At 41.0% G+C, this 20159-nt stretch overlaps 1 protein-coding gene across 4 annotated transcripts in view; it reads right to left on the bottom strand.

Annotated features, from left to right (window-relative positions):
• The window catches only part of CRHR2 (corticotropin releasing hormone receptor 2), a 156744-nt gene that overhangs the window by 37023 nt on the left and 99562 nt on the right, over positions 1–20159 (bottom strand). For all 4 annotated transcript variants that reach the window (XM_082753951.1, XM_082753953.1, XM_082753952.1 and 1 more), the window contains 3 exons: positions 12669–12786; positions 8522–8675; positions 4625–4685 (listed from right to left, as the gene is read on the bottom strand). In XM_082753951.1, coding sequence (XP_082610077.1) covers positions 4625–4685; positions 8522–8675; positions 12669–12786 — 333 coding nt within the window. The remainder of the gene's footprint in view (positions 1–4624; positions 4686–8521; positions 8676–12668; positions 12787–20159) is intronic.

Below are 20159 nucleotides of genomic sequence, written 5' to 3'. Positions count from 1 at the left end.
TTTACTATCTGAAGCCCAGTATCAGACTAAAGTTGTATTGAGTGAGGCACCACGTATGTATACACACACTTTCACAAAATTTGAGGGAAGGAGGTTGTTGCCAAAGGTAAACTTCTACAACACAGGCATCTACATGCACATGCAAGCTTGTTAATCCAGGTTCCTTTTGTGTTTAGTAGACGAAAAATAATAATAAAAAAGCTTTTCTAGAATGATTCTCATCTACTTAGGCTATAAAACAGATCTGTTACTTTGCAGTCTAAACATTTCTAGTCTGCCCATTAAATTAAGAGAGTAAGGTTAGAGGATAGATATGTGCCATAGACGTTACATATGTCTACATTTCATTTGCTGAATTTCATAGTTACAGTCTAACTGATCAAATTGAGACCTTAGCTGGCATATTGCAAACATTCTGCCTGTCATCTTAACTCTAACTTTAAATCCAATATAAGCCCTTATTCCACAGTAAAATCTGTACTACACATCTCTTTATAACCAAAAGAGAGAAATCTGAAACACTTAAAATTACTTGGTGCATCAGAATTTAATTTCAGCTTTGTGTTACATGTAAAAGCCACTTTTCTATCTCTCTCTCTCTTTTTTTTTTTTCTTTGTTTTTTTTTTTTTTTTTTTTTTTTTTTTTTCTCTTCTTTACCTCTGGAAGAATAAACAAACACTCTGTAAATATTGAAGAGGAAAATTTATGAAGACAGTTCTTATTAAACTCAGATATATAAACACACTTCTATTGGATAGCGCTAATTAATATTCTCCACGGTTCTGTGATGGTTCTTCATATAGCAAAAAACAACATTGGTTTTATCATTATTGTTAATTAGACCTTACTAATGTTCTTCTCCTTACCAGTGGTCCACCAATGAAATTGTTACAATAATATCTCTTAATCATTTTGTTTTGTTTTGTTTTCCTTTTTTTACTGACTCATTGTCAGATTTTGCTAAAAACCTGTTAAATCCCAGCCAGGGTGTTTGCCACAGTACCAATTATATTGGCCTCACTATGCAAAACACTTCTTCATACTTATAATAAGTATAAAAAAGGAAAAAAAAAAAAAAAAGAAGCTCATTGAAGCATTTCCTTAACATTCTTCTTGTGCATTACTTTGAGCCTTTAAGCTACTATGAGCTACACATAGCATGAACCTCCAAACAATTTATGTTATAGCTCAAATGCATACTCAGATAAAGAAGTTCTGAATTATGGGCTGCCCACTGGAGTATCTGAACAGTCTTGAAGGTTGTAGGCAAGCACAGGTTTTGCATTGGTGTCCTGTTTGCTAGTTCAAGGGGAGTAAAACAGTTTCTCCAGAGGTTAGGATAAATGGAGCATTAGCCAGGATGGTCAGTCTGTTTCACAGAACAGTTGAGGTTGGCAGGGATCTCTGGGGATTGTTTAGTCCAACACCCCTTGCTCAAAGCAGAGCCAACAGGAGCAAGTTGCAGATAACTATGTTCATTTGTTTTTTTGAGTATCTACAAGGATGAAGACTCCACGACTTCCCTGGGCTATCTGTTCCAATGTTCAACCACCCTCACAAAAAAGAAAAAAAAGTGTTTCCTTATGTTCAGATGGCAAGTCATGTGTTTCCATTTGTGCCTTTGCATCTTGTCCTGTCAGTGGGCACCACTGGTTTTATCTTCTCCACACCCTGCTATCAGATATTTATAAACATTGGTGTGACACCCCTCTTCCCCCTCCAGGATAAAGAGTCCCAGCTCTTTCAGCCTCTCCTGGCATGAGAGATGATGAATTATCTTGGCAGCAATTATTTCTCGAAGCTGGGAATTACTTTTCTCTCTGTCTGTATTTGTACACAGTTATGCACTCAAGTTAAAGGCATGATTTCTATATTATCCAAAGCACAGGGAAAGGATTATGTAAATGTCACAAAGTTTATTCCAAACTCTCCCAATGGCTAATTGGAGAGGAGAAGAGACAATACCTAAGTTAAATACACACAATCTCACATCATGCACATGTACCGCACATACGTTTAGTGCTTTAGTTTGACTGCTCAGCTTTAGTCTGACAGAATCTGCCCCTTTCCTCAGACCAGGAGGCAGTAGGAAGAGGCTATCTGAAGTATCATGTGCTTTAATGCTTGAGAAGATGACTGAATATTCATGATAACTGACAGGCCCTCAGCAAGCAACTCATTTCTAGTTTTGCTTCAGTTCATTTACTTCACTGAGTCTCCCCTGCATATGCCATTACTACAAACATGAAAAGCAGAGTTCATTTAATAGCCCTTGTCTTATAGTTTAATGCCCTTACCAGCTCTTCATTTACAGGAGCTCTGCCTGTCTGTCTGTGTGGTGTGTGTTAGATCAAAGGAATGGCACTGTGGAAGTGTCCAGTCTCAGTTTCTCAAGCAGGGTGATGAAGTACATGAATCCTGGCCCCACCGCTGACACTAAGCAAGGATACCACTAAGGCTCCAGGCCATTACACCCCACACGACAGTGGGCAGAAGCCGAAAGGACTTTCTATTTTACACAGTAGGCTTGGAGCTGCTGTGCTGTACAATGAAGATGTGTGCAAATGTTTCACTTCATGCCAAGCATCAGCATAAATGTGAAAACATCCCAAGACATTAGGTTTAGTTGTCTGGGTCGACCAAAAGTAACCTGCAACCTCCCCTATCAGCAAGCCCTTTAGCCAAATGATGTACGTTAGTATGTGAAAATTTGCCCATGACATGAATTTAAAAACTCAAGCTCCATTTCATAATCCACCCAAGGCAGAGAGGTTGATCCTAGAGACTCAACAAGAGCAGCCTATATACCACAGAACATTCTGCATAGAAATAGAATCACTTTGTTTTTCTTGCCATGCTGACAGTATTTTTCATCCTTCTTTCTTTTGTAATGCTATATTGTGCAGGACCTATATAATGGCTGTATAAACATGTCATATCTTTCTTCATATCTAAGATACATCAAAGTGAGGTTCTTTAACATTCATGTTGCAGGCATAGAGATGATCTTGAAAGGAGGAACTGGTACAGGTGATACACTAGTTTCTCTATACATCTGCCTTGCATGTACGATCGCAGATGTTGTGGCATATTATCAGGGGCTTGCCCTTATTTATTTTGTGAGTGATGAGCAGTCCTTCAAAAATGATGTGTCCAAACCTTAGTGTTCAACTCAGTCACTCAGAACAAGAAAGTTTAATCAGCATTGCTGCTATTAAAGCATGTGGTATTTTGCCTCTCTGTTTTAAGGTACTAGTTCTACAGTTGAAAGTTCTAGCTTCAGCACAATGAGACAGCTGCCATGCTGCCCTTGCTTGTTCAAGAAAGGAACTTGACCATGAAGCAGACACAAAATGTTGCAATCCTTCACCCACACAGAAAAAAAATGTTTGTGAGCATGGAAACTAGGGAAATCTGGTCATCTGAGGTTACCTCCCAGGGCTGCTTGACTTGGACACCCAAAAAACAGGCTCCAGTTAAACTTTTATTTGCCATTTTGGAACTACAACATGGATTCTCCTGTGTGATTGCTGTAGACTGGGATTGGGCCTCACTAAACATTTCTGTCAGTTGAAGGGTGTCTGGATGACTGCCATTATGTGCAACTCCTGGGAATTAGATTATCACCTTCAAAGTCACCACTGAAGCTATAGGAAAGATTAGTCAAGGGTTCAAAAGTTAGTGGGGAGAAAAGAATAAGAACTTAGTAGTGCATAACAGAATTCCTCCCATACAGTGTAGATGCCCGTAACTCAGCCAGTAATCCTGTCCATCTCCTCTAGAGTCAGGAGAGAGAAATAGTGCATGTAAATTTAATTCATCCAACCTGCTTCAAACATCTTCTTCCAGATGAGATGAAATACACCCCAGACTGCATTTACTGTTTTGATTGATCACCACTAATCATAACAGACCATAGATTAGTGCAGATGCAGACACCTATGAGGTAGATACTTAAGTTTAATAATATGTGCTACAGACAGAGAGAGAGATAGACAGTGTGGTCATATGAATACCAGATTCATGGAGGAAAGAATTTATTAAGATTAGAGAAGTGAGCTGTAACAGCCAGTACACATTGATCCAAACACCAGTTGCAAAGTACAAGCTGAACTATACCTGACCAGTATCAATGTTTGTGGGAAAAAAAAAAAACAAAACAACACAGATGCCTGCTTATCTCCAATATTTTTCAATTTCATGCACTTACTGCTTCCACTTGGAAGAGACAGAAACAGAAATGCAAAAATTCCAACTGTAAGACAACTTTTGGCAGGCTGAAACTGAATTCTGCACACCCAGAAGGCTAAATCCTTTAGCACTCAACTGTAATTTTCACCAAGGTCTTATTCAAGCAGAACTCCCATTGAAGGAGATTAATCTTACTATAAATCATGTACAAAGATATCATATGAAAACTTTAGAATTTGACAAAGGAGATTTGGGAATATATTGATACTTTCAGGAGTTGACTCAAATAGTGTTCTGAAATTTGAGGTCATTTAGGTTTAGATGACCTTTTCTCTTTCCAATCAGCCTAATTTCTAAATTACTAGTTCAGCTTATAGCCATTTCCTAATTTATTTAGAGAGCTACATAAACACAAATGTTAACATCACTTACTGTTCATTTTCATAATATAATTTGCCAATGGCCCAGGCAATGATGATTGGGCAAGGAATACCTGCAACAACAGCAAAAAAAATAATCAGTTAATCCATTTATGTATCGATGATACAATATTAGATATATCTCTGTTTAGATAGAGGTTTGTAATGAGGATAGAAGAGTCTTTCTTAATGCACTGGAAGACTCAAAATACAAGTGGTCCTATCTTGGTATACTTGAGACATTGCAATTCCTAAAACATCTCCTTGTATTAAATGAAATAATCTCATCAAGAAAAAACTTAGGACTAATAAAAGAAGTTAATAAAATTATTAACAAGTGTAACAGTGTGTATCATATATACCTATTTTTCTATGCATGTGATCAGAAAAGTTCTGGCTAGCTTAGAGGCAATTCTGTCCCCTTTTCATTTTCCTGCCTTTGACACGGCAAAACCTTATAGACAGCATTTGGAGGTGGGCATTGTTTAGATTTTTATTTCCCTGGCTGCAAGAAGATTGTAAATTTATTGGGTTCTTTAAATGAAGCCAATTTTCAACATCTTCAACAACTTTTTCAGTTAAGTCTTGAACCTGTGAAACAGGATGATGAGAATCTCTTGATATCTCTTAAACTCTTGATCTCTTGTTGCATTAGGTGAGTTGTATCTGTACACCTAATGTCCCTGCAGTGCCATGTCCTCTGCTTTCTAATTCTATTGTTATATGAGTCTAATGTCTGCAGCTTTAGCCTTGTTTTGCTTGTTTTGTATTAGGCCTTCAGAGTTCAGTCAGTTTCAAGGGGATGAGCATTTTTCTGGAGAAGGATATTCGAGGTGAGGAAGAGTAAGTGGAGCTGGCCTTTTTGCATGGATCTCCTGGGGGAAGACATGACCATTTTCACACATGCATTTCCCAGGCAGTCTGGACAGATGCCAAAATTGGAAGAGGAGGAATTTCCATCTCCATTTCCCTTTTCCCTTTAACCTGTCACCTCAGCCAAAAAACAAACAAGAAAATAAGCTTCTCCAGCTCCATCCCTCATTCCAGCCTCCAGTTTCACATCCCTTTAAAACCAACGTTACTCCAAGGTGAATGCCCAGATTCAGTGACCCTCACTGGAACCTGCTTCCTTCCCACTGGAAGCAACATGACTTAAGCCCTCTTGTAGGAGTGAGCCTGATCAGGTATCTAATGCTGCCTTTGCTAGGGATGAACAGACAAAATGCAGCCACATCCTTTCTCCTGGGATAACATTTTAATTCTCCTGGTGAAGGGAAGACCAGGGAACTGAGAATGAGGGTGATAAAAGATCAAGTGTATGGGAAGCCAAAACAGAGCTCGAAAGCACCTAAAAGGCTGAGAGGAAAAGTATATTCATCACATGGCAATCCCGAGACCCAGAGGGGGGGAATAGGGAAGGAAAATACCATAGACCAAACCTGTTGGGGATCTGTGAGAGCTGTATGAGGAGCTGATTTTCTAGTTTTGTGACAGAATAAAAAATATTAAAATAAATAAATAAATAAATAAATAAATACACCACATACATGTTTTCTTACATTTTCTTTCTTCTTTTTCTTATAGCTCCCCTTTCTTCCCATTTGATTTTGGACTGATTGACATATTTTGTTTTAAAGACTGTTTCTTCTGTTAGAACTGCAATTCAATTACTTCTGCTCAAAAAATTCTGCTCAATTATGAGAGGCATTTCTGAACACAGTGCCATTCTACTTTCAGAAAAGACAATATTTGTGACTTCTTTTCCACATTTTTTTTTTCAACAGAAAAGAATTGCCAAATTCACTAGTTCTGCTTGGCTCCCTATTTTGTATTCACCAAACAAGCTACCTGCACAGGGCTTGCCTTGCCAAACCCCTTGAGGCTCAGTTCAAGTCATGGATAGGTTGCTTGGTAAGGAACCATGAAGGCACCCAGTCCAATCTACTGCTCAAAGAGGAACTGTTGACAACACTAGCCACCTCAACCATGGCTTAATCTTGCTCAATTTCCAGTATCTCCAAGGTCAGAGATTCCACAGCCTTTCTGAGTCATTTGTTGCAGTGTTGCATTACCATTTTGGCATTTTTTTTTTCTTAATGCCCAACTGGAACCTCCCAGTTTGCGGCCATTACCCTTTTTTATAATATATGCTATCACCAAGAAGAATTTGGCTCCATCATCTTTCTAATTAGACACCAATTTTTTCTTGGAATCTAATAGGCCCTCCTCGCTCCCTTTGCCTCCTCTGGACTAGATTAACAAATTCAGTTCCTTCAGCCTCACTTCATAGCTCATGTCATCTAGACCCCTGATCATATTGGCCACCTTCTACTGGATAACTTCCATTTTTTCCACATGCCTTCTAACCTAACAGACCCCAAAGTGACCACTGTATTCCAAGAGCTGCTTTATCAAAGGTGAATACAAAGAATTAGTAACTTCCCTCAGTCTTCTGGCAACAATCCTAGTGTAGCCCAATGTGTTTTTTACTATATTCACGATGGGAGGGCACTGGTGGCTTATAACCTGCCTGCATCCACTATAAGCCCCAGGTCCTTTTCAGCAGGACTGCTACTCTGACAGTTGGCTCCCAGCCTGAACTGATGTACCAACCTATATTGATGCACCTAGAGAGAAGGAGCAGCCCTTGCCCTGGCCCAGGCTCACACAGTAGAGGTGAGATAACAGAGTAATGAGCTCTATTTCTGTCTTCGAGCAGCCATAAATATAGTACAAAGACAACATATGATCCTTTGTTGAGGGCTGTTTTCCAGGAACAAACCCTTCAGAAGTTCAAACAACAGCTGTAAGACTGGACTGGCAGATAATTAGGCTTTTCTTCCAATCAGCTCCTCACTTAGAATTATTTTTTCTGTCTCTTGAGACTGAGTGGTCCACAGGACATGGACTGTGTCTTTTTGTTTCATGCCATCTGGAGCAGCAGTGCATATGGGGCTGTGATCAGCGCTTTACTGATCAAAGTGAAAGGGGCATGGTATGGACTGCTGTGTTCCCAAAGTGCTGAGCCTGGGAATTCTTTTTTCAACTGTAACACAAGGTACCCAAAGATCTAAGTGATGAAAATAAATCCAGATCCAGCCTATTACCTTTATGTTGTCACCACAGTGAAGAACTATACATGTTCTCAGGTATAAAGTTAGGTATGTCAGATTTCACCACAGTAGGATTTTTCAAGTTTTTTCTTGCTGCTGTTGTTTTTATCACTTTAATGCCAGGCATTAAGCATATTGGGTTTACGTGGCAAGGTTTTGGTAGTGGGGGACGGCAGGGGTAACCTCGGTGAGAAGAATCCAGCAACTGCCCCATATTAGATAAGGACCAGTTTCAGCTGGCTCCAAAGGGATGCACTGCTGGCCAGAGCCAAGTCAGTAAGTGAAGTTGTTTGCACCTCTCGGAGAGCAGATTTAAGGAAGGGAAAAAACTGCTGAGCAACAGCAGTGGGAGAGAGGAATGTCAAATGTGAGAGAAGCAGCCCTGCAACTCCCAAGGTGAGTGCAGCAGGAGGGCAGGAGGTGCTCCAGGCACACAGCACAAGTTCCCCTGCAGCCTGTGAAGGGAGAAGCCCCTGGTGGAGCAGGCTGTCCCCCTGCAGCCCATGGGTCCCACATGGAGCAGATCTCCACGCTGCAGCCCCCCCGTGGGTGGAGGAGCCCCCAGTGGAGCAGGTGGATGTGGCCTGGAGGAGGCTGCGGCCCATGGAGAGCCCCCGCAGGAGCAGGCCCCGGGCTGGAGCTGCAGCCGGTGGAGAGGAGCCCACGCAGGACCACATGAGAGTTGTTGTGGTGGAGCTCAGCTGCCCAGCTGAGTAAAACCACCACAGTCCATTTTGGCACCCAAATGTTACACCACTACACCATGTAACACCATTATGAATGCACAAGACACTTACACCATCCTATGAAGAGAAAGACCCATTTCCGCAGCTTATCTGTGGAGTAGGTCATCACTATAGCTGTATGTAAATAGCAGCCTTCCACAAACATCCAGAAGAAGTTGGTCACCACAAAATAATTGTAGACAGTGGTAATACACCGACACCAGGGCTGGAAAAAAAAAAAAAGGAACATTTTAAAACCATGGTGAGACCACTTCAAAAACTCTTTCTTGCTATTCCCTTAAAAAACAATGATAAAAGTAAGTCAAAGAATGTATATTTATACTTGGTACTCTGAATCAAAATATCTTAGGTGCTGTCAGGAGCTCACAGCTGTATCTGTGACTTTCTGCTGTGGCTTGGCTTTGACGACAACATGCTGGATTCCCTCCATCTGAACATGTCTGGAAAGTTAACATGCCTTAAGGCATGTCCACACCAGCAGTCTGCAAGCAGTTAAAGAAGCATTTGTGTGGAATGAAGACAAAAGGCGACGTGCCGCCTGACTGTAGGTGATCTTTCTGAGAGGTACAGCTGTAGCCTAAGGTAATTTCCAAAGATGACATAAGAGTCTAAGCAACTTTTAGGCAGTATAACCCACCTGCTGAGCAGTTTGAAGAAAATCTAAGATAATAGTTAATGTCACAGTCTTGCTTCATTTCCACTGAAGGGAAGGAGCACCACTAACATTTTAAAAAAAGATATTTTACGTTAAAGCTATGCTTTTATCAACTACCTCATCCCCTCTACTCCTGCCATTTGTACTTTAGTCCGTCAGTCACATCACTGCACGCATCACCTCTGAATTTTGCCACAACGTCAAGAAGAATTTTTAGTTGGCCTCAATGTATCAGTAAAGGAAGCTTCTATGGCTGTGCAGTGAGACCACAGCTGTGGAATAGACAATTAACTATGGAGAGGCAGATGGTAACATCACATCAATAAATCAGAAGTAACCGCTGATGGTAATTTCCATAGCACTACACGCAGAAGTCTGGGAAAATTTCCTCCTGACCAAGCAGGCATTCAGTGTATTCCCTGAAGCATGACATTAATTACCTATGTTAGCTGGTATCATTGATGTCATTTTTGGTCTTACCATTCTCCAGCCTTTTAATTAACTCTGCTAAAGTATTTGAAACTTTTGACCCTCAGTTAATTTCATTTTGGACTTCATATGCATGAGGTATTGATGATCTCTAGGCAGTCAACAGAGCAGCAGATGCACTATGAAACCCAGCAGAATTCTGTGGACTAAGAATTTATTGGACAAGAAACATGTTTACAAAATGGTAGCACATTCACAAGTGATCACTTCTGTTTATTGAACTGCAATAAACAGAAAACAAAAACAAAAACAAACAAACAAACAAAACGCCAAACTTTTGGATATGTTAAAACTTTAATTTCTGTGTGATTTCATCAAGATTTGAAATTTAGTTTGCCTTGATCCTTAAAATAGGATTTAAAAACAAATCAAGAAAGCAGAAGATGAACCACTGTGTCTTCAAAATTTTGTTTAAATCAATTACAAATCACTTTTTTTTTTTTTTTTCTCTTTTTGGCCTGAACAAAGCAAAACAAAAATACAATCCCCCTCTCTCCTATATTTTGCTAATATAAAAAAAATATATATTTTGACTCCACTTTTGACTAACTGGTAAGACCAGGTTTCCTAAGGCACTGAGTCTCATATTTGATTTTGCTTTCTGAGAAGGTATGAGCATGAATTAAACCTTTCCCTGTGGCCTCAGTCTCATGTAAATTCTCCAATACAATGCCTACACTTTTGTTCCACTCTTTCCCTCGGCTGTAACACTTATGCAATTTTTCTTCTCTCCACATCTGCCCATTTTCATAAAAAAAAAATGTAAAAACTAATTATATCTGAGCCTGTTGTTCCTCTGTCATAACTGAGTGAAATTGGCCAGTGGGTTGTGATGGCACTGGGACACGTAGAGACAAATACACATGAAGGTGGTGAGGTCTCCCTCTGCATTGTTTCCGTAGGAAACCAGAACAAAATGAATTTGAGCAACTCATTTCCCTTTGGAACTGTGGATTTATTATTATTGAATAATAAACCCAATTAGCAGAACTCATTAATTTATACCATTTCATTTATTTGACTGAGGATACCTGGTCCCCACATGCATCCACCATTAGGCTCTAGACATCTTCAGCATTTCCCCTTGATTTATTAACATCAGTACTATAACTTCATGCAAATTTTTTTTCATGTTGAGTCCTTTATGTTTCTGTAACTGCATTATTTAATCTTTGCTGATTAGCCCAGAAGAGATCATACAATTAGCCAGTGTAAATTATGCTGCCCCCATTGATTTTGGAGGTGCCGTTTTGATTCTGCCTTACACCACAGTAAGAACATTAACATTATCAGTAAGCTTATAAAAAGCACTTTCCCAAAAAAGACTGCAGTGTTTTACAGAGAAAAGGTGAGTAACGGAAAACTGAGGCATGTGAGGATCTATCCTTGTATTTGCAAGTTTATATTTTCTTTAGCACTTTGTGGTCTCATTTTAAGAAGCATTTGAGTGTCTGAGTACAACTGATTATTCCTAAATAACTGTAAAAATCTGCATTAAGGTTTACAATATTGTCATGAGAGAAAAGAATGCAGCATAAAACTATCAACAACAAAGCTGATATACCACCATCTTCTGTAGCCTGAAAATGTCAGAAGCACAGACGAAGCAAACAATGAATTAACATAAGCTACATCTTAAAGGAGCAGCTACTTGAATAATAATACAGTTATACAGATGTGTCAAAAAACTTAGAATCTGAGGCTGCTTTGTTTTTATCTAGGTACTGATGGCTTTTCTATTCCTTTTTCCAAAATGTGGGATTAAAGTCCAGATGCCAAATTTGACATTTGAAAAGTTAACCAGGGATAATAAGTACCCAGCTGACTACAATGAACGGATATCCGGGCTCCTGGGGTGGATTTCAATTTCTAAAGGAGCAGTTCCTCCAAGAGTAGAGCCACATTGCCTGGTATCAGCTATGGATCCAGCTTGTGCTCTTATAGGCACTTTACGCCACCTGCCTTCCAAAAAAGAAAGAATATGAAGGTTGTGTTCATGTATGTGTGCATAGCACACTGGCAGTTTTTTTATTATGGAGATAACTATCAAGGGACAATCCTAAAAAGAGGGTACTCCACTATAAGAATATTACAATGGGAGTAAGAACAGTAAAAAGATCTCTAAAGGGACTATCAAAAAGAATGATGCCTCAAGGAAAAGTAGAATTATTCCTCAAGAAAATTGAACACAAATATTTTTATTTTGGAGTAGATATTTTTAATCAATTCCAAAACCATTTCTTTTATGTGGACCTGCCCTGTTCTTTGAACTGGTTCTAACTCTGTTGCCAAGGGCTTAGTCCTCCACAAGGGATCAAGAAAAGGAGTAGAAAGAGTGCAGAGTAAGCAGCAGGAGCTGGAGTGAAAAGGTTATGTCCCTGGCAGAAGGATGCCTCCTCTTACAGGCAGATGCTGCTGTATGCAGCCCACCCATCTCACAGCACTCCTCAACAGCAGGTCTGGCATAGTGAAGATGGCATTAGCAGAAAAACGGAATTTTGTAAAAAAAAGCACAAAGATATAAACGAGCAAAAATTCTGCTGTTTCAGGTCCTGTTCCTTATTTATTTATTTATTTATTTATTTATTCATTCATTCATTCATTCATTCATTCATTCATTCTTGAGAGTCCCACAGGCTCCAGACAGCAAGGTGACCACTGTCATCAGGCAAAGAAGCTGAGTGCCAGAACAGCCATCTCAGGTATTTCTGTACCCTGGTCATAGAGGTAAAGTTCTCTGGAACTAATACTTTTCACACACAAGTGCAATCACTGCAAGATGCACTGATAAAAAATATTTGAGAACCACCAAATATAGTGTCTTGCACTATACTGTGTCTTGAAGAATAAACATTTGGAAAGTATCAATGGTCAACGAAGATAGAAGATTTTTTGGGGGCAGACTATAACTTTAAAAAAGTTGATATTCAGTAATGAGGAAATAAATGAAAATTTAGCATTTTTTTAATTATTTAAAATTAGTTATTTGAGCTAATTAAGCATCCCAGCCACCCCAAAGCGCATGACAGAGACACACAACCTCCAAACACTTACTTCATTGCTTTCATGTATGTTGTGGTCTATCATTTGAAGCAAAAACCACATCACATTTCTCAGGATGAATGTGGTGATTAAATTCCAATGGATAATATTCCGCAGGCATCTGATACTCCTAAACAAGGAAATACATATAAATCATCATATACAGTGAATATATACACATGCACGTTAGTAAGTATATAAAATAAACAAGCTAATTCTGTTCACTTTCCAAGTTCCTCACAGTTTATCCCCATCCATTACTTGTTTCACACAACAAAACCGGAGATTATTTTGCTCAGTGATCAGCAGTAATGGTCTATGAGGCTGTCTGAAGCATACCTTTACCAGCAAGCATAGCTGGGTCAGGTCCCATTCTCTGGCTCTCAGGGTAAATGGCACAGCCAGTGCCAAAGCCAAAACTTGGACTTTGCAGTGTAGTCACAATGCAAATAAATGGTGTAAACACAAAACAGCAGCAGATGGCAAAATTTGTGCTGCTTGCTATATACCTTTCTCCCAGAAACCATAGTGTAACTTTTGCAAAGTTGCGCCAGTTTGTTTTGATAACATGAGGAGCTCCCTTTGACAGAATCAATTCAAGCAAGCAAAATTGGAAGGACTAGAAAGACCCAATTGACCAAATGGTCATTTCATCCTTGGATATCATTGTTGACCTCCCCAGTCCCATCAGCTCTATTACAATGCTCAATAGAAGTGATAAGCCCCTAAACAGCAAGGATGTGCTGGAGTTTGTTGCATTGTTCACAGAAGGTTTGGTGACAAATATCCTGGAGTAGTGAAACTGAAATACTTTTTTTACAGTTTTTTTTTTTTTTTTTTTTTTTTTTTTTGTGATTCTCTCTCTCCAGTGACTCAAACAGACCAACCCATGTGTAGTTCAAAGTTTTCAGACCCATTACAGCAATAGGAGAGTTCAGGCTGCCTGGTGCCAGTCCTGTGCTCAGTCAGCTGCACCAGGCTTTCTAGAACAATGTATTCTCACTCAGCAGAAAATAGTAGTGTCTATTTTTTCCTCTTTTGTTATCCCTCTTCCAGAATGGATGTAAAATATGAGCATGATGTAAAATAGTACCTACAATGATTTGGGGCACAGTGCCATAAAATAAAAGATGGGACATCTTAAACGCTGCTTGATACTGAAAGTGGCTCAGTACCATGCCAGCAACTGGAAGCATCGCTGAAGCTAGACAGAAAGTTACTCGTGGCAGAATCTGTCATCTGAGACGCGATCATTTGTCTTCTCATTCTTTGTGAAACTGTAAAGGAAGGCAAGTGCCAACTTGCAGTTCTGCAGTTGCAGAGTTTTTAGTTAACCGATCTTTTCTTAGCTAGACAAAAAATTCTCCAGCTACTAAAATCACTTTCGTAGGGACATTTCCTGGAGTCATCAGGGTAGGATTCTCCATTTGGTGTATCGGTTTCCCTGCTTGTAAAGGAAGCTGTCAGACAACATGGGACACTGTGGTATTTTCAGACCTGCTGAACTCTAACTGGCAATTCCTCACCCCAGTGACAGCAAAAATTCATTAAAAAAGAGAAACCACAATCCAGCAACCAACTTTGTCACTGCCTCAGGTCTTTTGCATGACAAACAAGCCAGCCTTCCCACCAAAAAACACCATTTTGCTGTCACAAAACCCTCACTGCATGTTTTCCAGGACCCAATTAGTCAGCCTAAGGGCCAGAAGCCATTCTGTTGTGTTCTTCAGCCTCACAATTCTCTCCAAGATTTCTCAGCAACCCACAAATCGCAAATGGAAAACCTCCCACATGTGAGATGCTGCAAGTTACAGAACGATGCTCAGAGGTATAACCCTACTAAGTCAATGTCAAAACAGCTTCTGAGTTTAACAACTCAGGCTCCAGGTATAAAATCGTTTTGGAGTCTCAATGACTCATGACTTGAGTCGATTCAGAAAACAAATCTCCAGCTGCTGACATCCATTCCCTTTTATATAGGCTACAAAACCAAAAAAGTGTTGTTCTCAATATAACCTGTGCTACTGAGGGATAGGACAGAAACATCTCACTTCTTTGAAAATTTCACTTCTAACAAAAGATCTCGATCTTTTCATGGTTAGGCTTTCAAAGAAAATGGGAAACCAACATCTGCTGCCTTTCATGTTGAACCCCAGGAACCCACTTTGAAAGATGGTAATAAGGTCTGTTCTCCACTGATCATTTTGCACACAAATGTCCTGCAGCTGCCGTTCACCTAGATGTTTTATTCACTTCCACTGGGTTAAGGACAGGCAGATTAAGGAAGGAGTTTGAAACACTGCTTCTGGGGGGAGAGGAAGGCAAGGGACTACAGAGTGAGGAAATTAAGGTCAAATCGTGGAGCTGCTCACATGAAATTAATTGCTTTTGGGAGCTCTAACAGCAAAACAGATCTAGTGCACTTTGCCACCTGAATGTGTTTTTTGAAAAGGAGAAGATAAATAAGTTGAAAAGAAAATTATACTCACTGAATGGCTCTGGCTAGATGTAGTTCAATCACCCCATATGCTAGAACTAAATCTGGCTTGAGAAAACCTGATTCCCACAAAGCATACAGCATGGCAATAGACTGGCCACAGAAGAAAACTGGATTGAACTAAAAGTTTTAGACCTTTTCCTTGACTCCCTAAAAAGAGCTTTTCCTGCTAGTAGGATCCTACTGATCAAAATCACCTCCTGCATTAGAACCCCAGCATCTACTGGGCTTGTGATCTTTGTCCTCCTTCCTACCTCCTGGTTCACACTGTTTTGTCTTCCTTGCCTGTCTCTCTGCACCTAGCCATCGGCTTTTGTTTGGGCTGCAAGGTGCTTAGGATAGAGGCCAACTTTTAATGATGTCTGTTCAGCACTGAGAGCAAGAGTGTCTGGTCTGCTTTGGGAACTCCCAGACTCTACAGGCAATTATGAAGATCAAAAGTCCTTGTTTTCAAAAAAACTGATGTACTGAGGGCAGATGTGCTCCTGGTGTGAAGTTAAGTAAAGATTAAATGTTGTCAACAGCTAGAATCTACCAACACAAGGCTTAAAGTCTTGTCAGATAATGCTTGTCCCACCACCTTTACCAAAAGGCATATTTTGATATCAGCTTTTGTATCAGCAGCCCTATATCATAGCCTCATTCCCCTTCTCACACTCCGTGTGTGGCACAGATGCTAAGCAGATGCTCTGACCTGCTTAAAAGGTTCTTGTATTTGAGGTTAATGGAGTAAGGTGAAAAATCCTGTAGAGAAAGAATTTTGCTTTTCCAGCTGCAGGCCCTCCCCAGTCACATTCCCCACCACTTTGATGCCTTGGGGAAGCAGTACCAACAGATCATTGGCAGGAATTGCTTTTGTGATGTCTGGACCACTCTGCCAATGTAAATGAAGGCAGGATTTGATTGTATGACAGTACACTCAGGCTGAGACACAGAATCGTAGAATGACAGAATGCTTTGGGTTGGCAGGAACCCCAAAGCCCACCCAGTGCCACCTGCTGCCATGGGCAGGGACCCCTTCCACCAGCCCAGGCTGCCCCCAGCCCCATCCAGCCTGGCCTTGGGCACTGCCAGGGATGGGGCAGCCACAGCTCCTCTGGGCAGCCTGGAACAGGGCCTCACCGCCCTCACAGTGAAGGATTTCTTCCTTATATCTAATCTAGACCCTTTTTTATGTTAAATCCATTTAAAGCACAGAGTTTCTCAATGGTTGAGAAGTGAGGTTAATCGAAGCACAGAATGGTTTTAATCTTTTTTTTTTTTTCTTTTTTTTTTTTTTTTTTTTCTTCCTTTTGTGTTTGTTTGTTTGTTTGTTTGGAGAGAGCTCAAAGAACATGGTTTCTGCTTGCTACTGTCTCCTAGCTACTACTAGCACAGGAATCACAGTAGCACTAATAAAATTCATAGCCAAGGGTGCGTAAAGCATGAGAGAGAACTGTCAGATACCTGCTGGGTAGGGAGAAACAGCAGGGTTAATGCAGCATGTGCAGGCTGCAGGGCACAGCAGTGGAGAACTATAGCTAAGCCAATTGATATAACGAGGAAAAAAACTCCTGCCAGCCACCTGAGAAAGTTTCTCTCATTTGCAGGCACTGTTAGTGGATGCTAGCATGGTTATTTAGTATGGATAAAGCATCTGGAGGGATGCTGACTGAGGTGAGGGTCCCCAGAGCTCACCCTGTGCATAAAATTTTGTCTGTAGAGTCAACATTTCACCCCAGACTCCTATCTAAGGCTGAGGTGAATAGGGAATGAAGGATGTGCCCCAAACTGGGCAAAAAAAATGACTAAGTAATAGGAGACCTGCCATGCATCTGTTTGGTGGAAGGACAAAGCTGACCTTTTCATACTTATTCATCTCAGAGCCTAGTGAAGAAACTCACTTTACTCACAGGAGTCTGTCCTCCACAGGTATTTTCTTGACCATTGGTAGTTAGAAGTTGGCTTAAATCTATAAGCCTTAAATTAAAGTGAAATACTCCTGCTATTTCATAAAAATGACCTGTATTTGAAAGCTGAAAGTCATCACAGTCTGCTGTGACACTGGGCTCCACAACTTCTTTCTCTGTGGTTATTTATTGCCTTCAGTTTGTGAAATGAAAAGAAACAGTCTATGCTCCAGAAACAGCAGTTACTGCCTTCACAGGCAGCACTGAAAAGGAATTCACATCCTCACATTGCAAATGGGGGGAGGTGGGGTTTGAAACACATCAGGCCCTGTTAGAAGTTAGGGAATTGAGCTGGAGTCAGAGGAGCTCAAAGCAAATGGCATGGATGCATCTCCTCACAACTCAAAGGCTAAGAAATTTGGGGTTATTCAATGCTATATAATGGCATTTAGAACATAAGGAAAAAGCAAGGACAGACAGCAGAGAGCTGCTTTGTTGGGGGGGGGCAAATGGTCACATGAGGGGGAAGAAATGGGCCATGAGGGGACTGGGCATGGAACTGCTACTTGAGCCACAATTATACCATTTCTAGGATGAAGTTGTGAATTAAAGAGCCATTTAAAGTCCCCTAGATTATAATATTGGGTGACAGAGGGTTTCATCTTCATCTTCATGACGGGTAACATCATTACTGCGACTTCTGCTTGTTTCACAACCCTTGTGGAGAGAGTTGTGCAAGTGTGGCCTAGCGGCCCAGAACAGCAGCACAAGGTGCCATCCCCAAGAGCCTGGGGACTGGCACATCACAAGGAGGACACCACGGACTGAGGCTGTGGGTTTCCATTAAAGTTCCTTTTCAGATAAAGAGTGTTGTTCAAGGCCTTGGCTGGACTCTTATCCTAACTCCTCCCTGGTGCATGGGTCCCAGAATAGAAGAAAGGGGTTGCAGCAATTCACCCAGAACAGACTTAGGGATTCAGGCCAAAACACAAAGCTGTGAGAACTTGGATATTCAGTCAGAGCATGAGCCATGTAGTGTGGTGATAAGTTAAAGACAGTTTGGGAAGCACGGAAAACAGGGGAGGTAGGGTGTTAGCAGCTCCTTGTTTATGCTACAGTAGTGATGGAATGAAGAGCCCATAAACTGTTATTAATTGCAAAATAATAATAATAATAATAAAAAGTTTCTCTCTCTTCGTTGGTCTTCTCTGTTTGCCTGTCCCCTCCCAAGGACTAGATGAGGAGGCATTTCCTCACAGCTACATTCCCTCTTGTCCCTTGGGAGCTGCAGGGAGCAGAGCTAGAAAGAGCCTGGAAGCAGGCAGCAGGACACTGCTCGTCCCATGGGAGGCATGGTCGTGGTGTGTCTCTTGCAGCTGTGCAGTTCCTGCAGCAATTTCACTTCTGATGGTGCCTGAAGGCAGACTCTGGCCCTGAAACATCCCCCAAAATTCAGCAAGTAGTGCCAGACCAGCCCAAATGGGCAGCGGGTGTTAGGCGGAGTGAGTGAGCAGGCAGAAGGAACTGGAAAAGGAGAAAAAAGATGGACTTGTGCTTTCTGACTTGGACAGAGAGAAGTACTGGAAGAATGACAGGGCTCCCCATGATAATAACCAACGCGTTGCCCCGCATTGAGTGATCTTCAGACAACTGCAAGAGGCAAGAACTTCTGCTGCCTGACAGTCCTGCTCCATCGCCACGTCTGCTGCTTTGGGCTGTGGTGTTCTTGAGTCTGCCAGGCAGAGCTTGGCCAAGAGCAATCCCATTGGAGCTGTGTGCCTCAAGGGGAACGATGCAAAGCTCTTGGATAAAATAGTGTAGCAAGAGATAGCGCATTTTCACACTGAGTTACGAAATAACTTGCTGTATATTTGCAGGAATTTGGGAACCAGAGCCAGGTAGGATGATCTGGTAGCAGCCTCCCACTCCCTGCACACACACAGCCCTGTAAAAGCACAGCTTCAGCCCTACAGCGGGAGGTCAGACACAAAGAAGCAATTATGGTGAGAGCAAACGTACTTCTCGTTGGCCCTCCTAATTAGTAAATCAAAAACCAGGTGTACGGTGGGAAATTACACATAATAACCCTTTATTTGATTTGAGAACAGACCATGTTTCAAGCCGAAACGTCATTCTCTGCCTTGATATCACACCACTGGCATCCTGAACGGCTTGCTATCAGGACCAGGCTCCCATGCCAGGAACAATAGCGTTAGATGAAAATAAAACAGAATTCTCCTGCAGTTGGCTGCAGCCTGTGTCAGAGGTGGGCAGAAAGAGTTTCTGATTGTTCGCAGAGAAAGCACGCTCTGCTAATTATTTCAGTCAAATGACCTTAATTGCACGGTTGGGTATAGAAGGCAGAGAAATAGAAAATCCATTCTTTTGACTTGGGAAGTGCTGAGAGCTGGAAAGGCAGGGAACTTGATCAACTCTTTCTGTACAGGTGGTCTCACTGACTCAGAGAAATGGAGAATTTCTCTGAGAAATTTCTCTGAGAAATTCTCCATTTCACTCAGAAATGGAGATTTACAAAAGGGTTTCTAAAATAACGCTGGTGAAACTCAAAGTAGCCCTTCTGTTGATTCGTGTTTTTAATTCTTACTCTATCCATACAGTGGTATTTTTTTCCTCTGGGATGTGCAGAGCTACTATTTTCTGATTCAAAGCATGACACAAATAATTAACATTAGCAATCATCATAATGTGCCAGCATGGCTGAAAGCTAGCTGAATTAGTAGAATCATCTGCACAGAAATAATTGCAAATGATAACTTTATTAAAGAAGCTTGGAAACCTTCTATTAATTCATGTAGTATTCCATTAATAATGATGTTCAATTAAGACTGCTGTCTCAAAGTCTGTCTGAAAACAGCTGGCAGGAGAAATCTGAGAGCTCTTTGCTGGAGTCCATCCCATGACTACTGGGAAGGAAAATCATGGACAATACTTAAAAATATATAGTCTTTAGTCTTTTCTAGGGCAAGCAAAGCCTATGGACAATCCATAAGTGGCATGGAATGGGAAGACTACCGAACTCCAAGCTATTTCTCAGGCTGTGTGTCTGTCATGGGCTATTTGTTTTCATCCACATGGAGGCCTCCCCTTAGGTCCTCA

Source organism: Aythya marila (genome assembly GCF_965140915.1).
Source record: "Aythya marila genome assembly, chromosome: 2".
Lineage (NCBI taxonomy): Eukaryota > Metazoa > Chordata > Aves > Anseriformes > Anatidae > Aythya > Aythya marila.
Note: the sequence above shows the minus strand (reverse complement) of the source record. Positions and strands in the feature narration are given on the sequence as shown.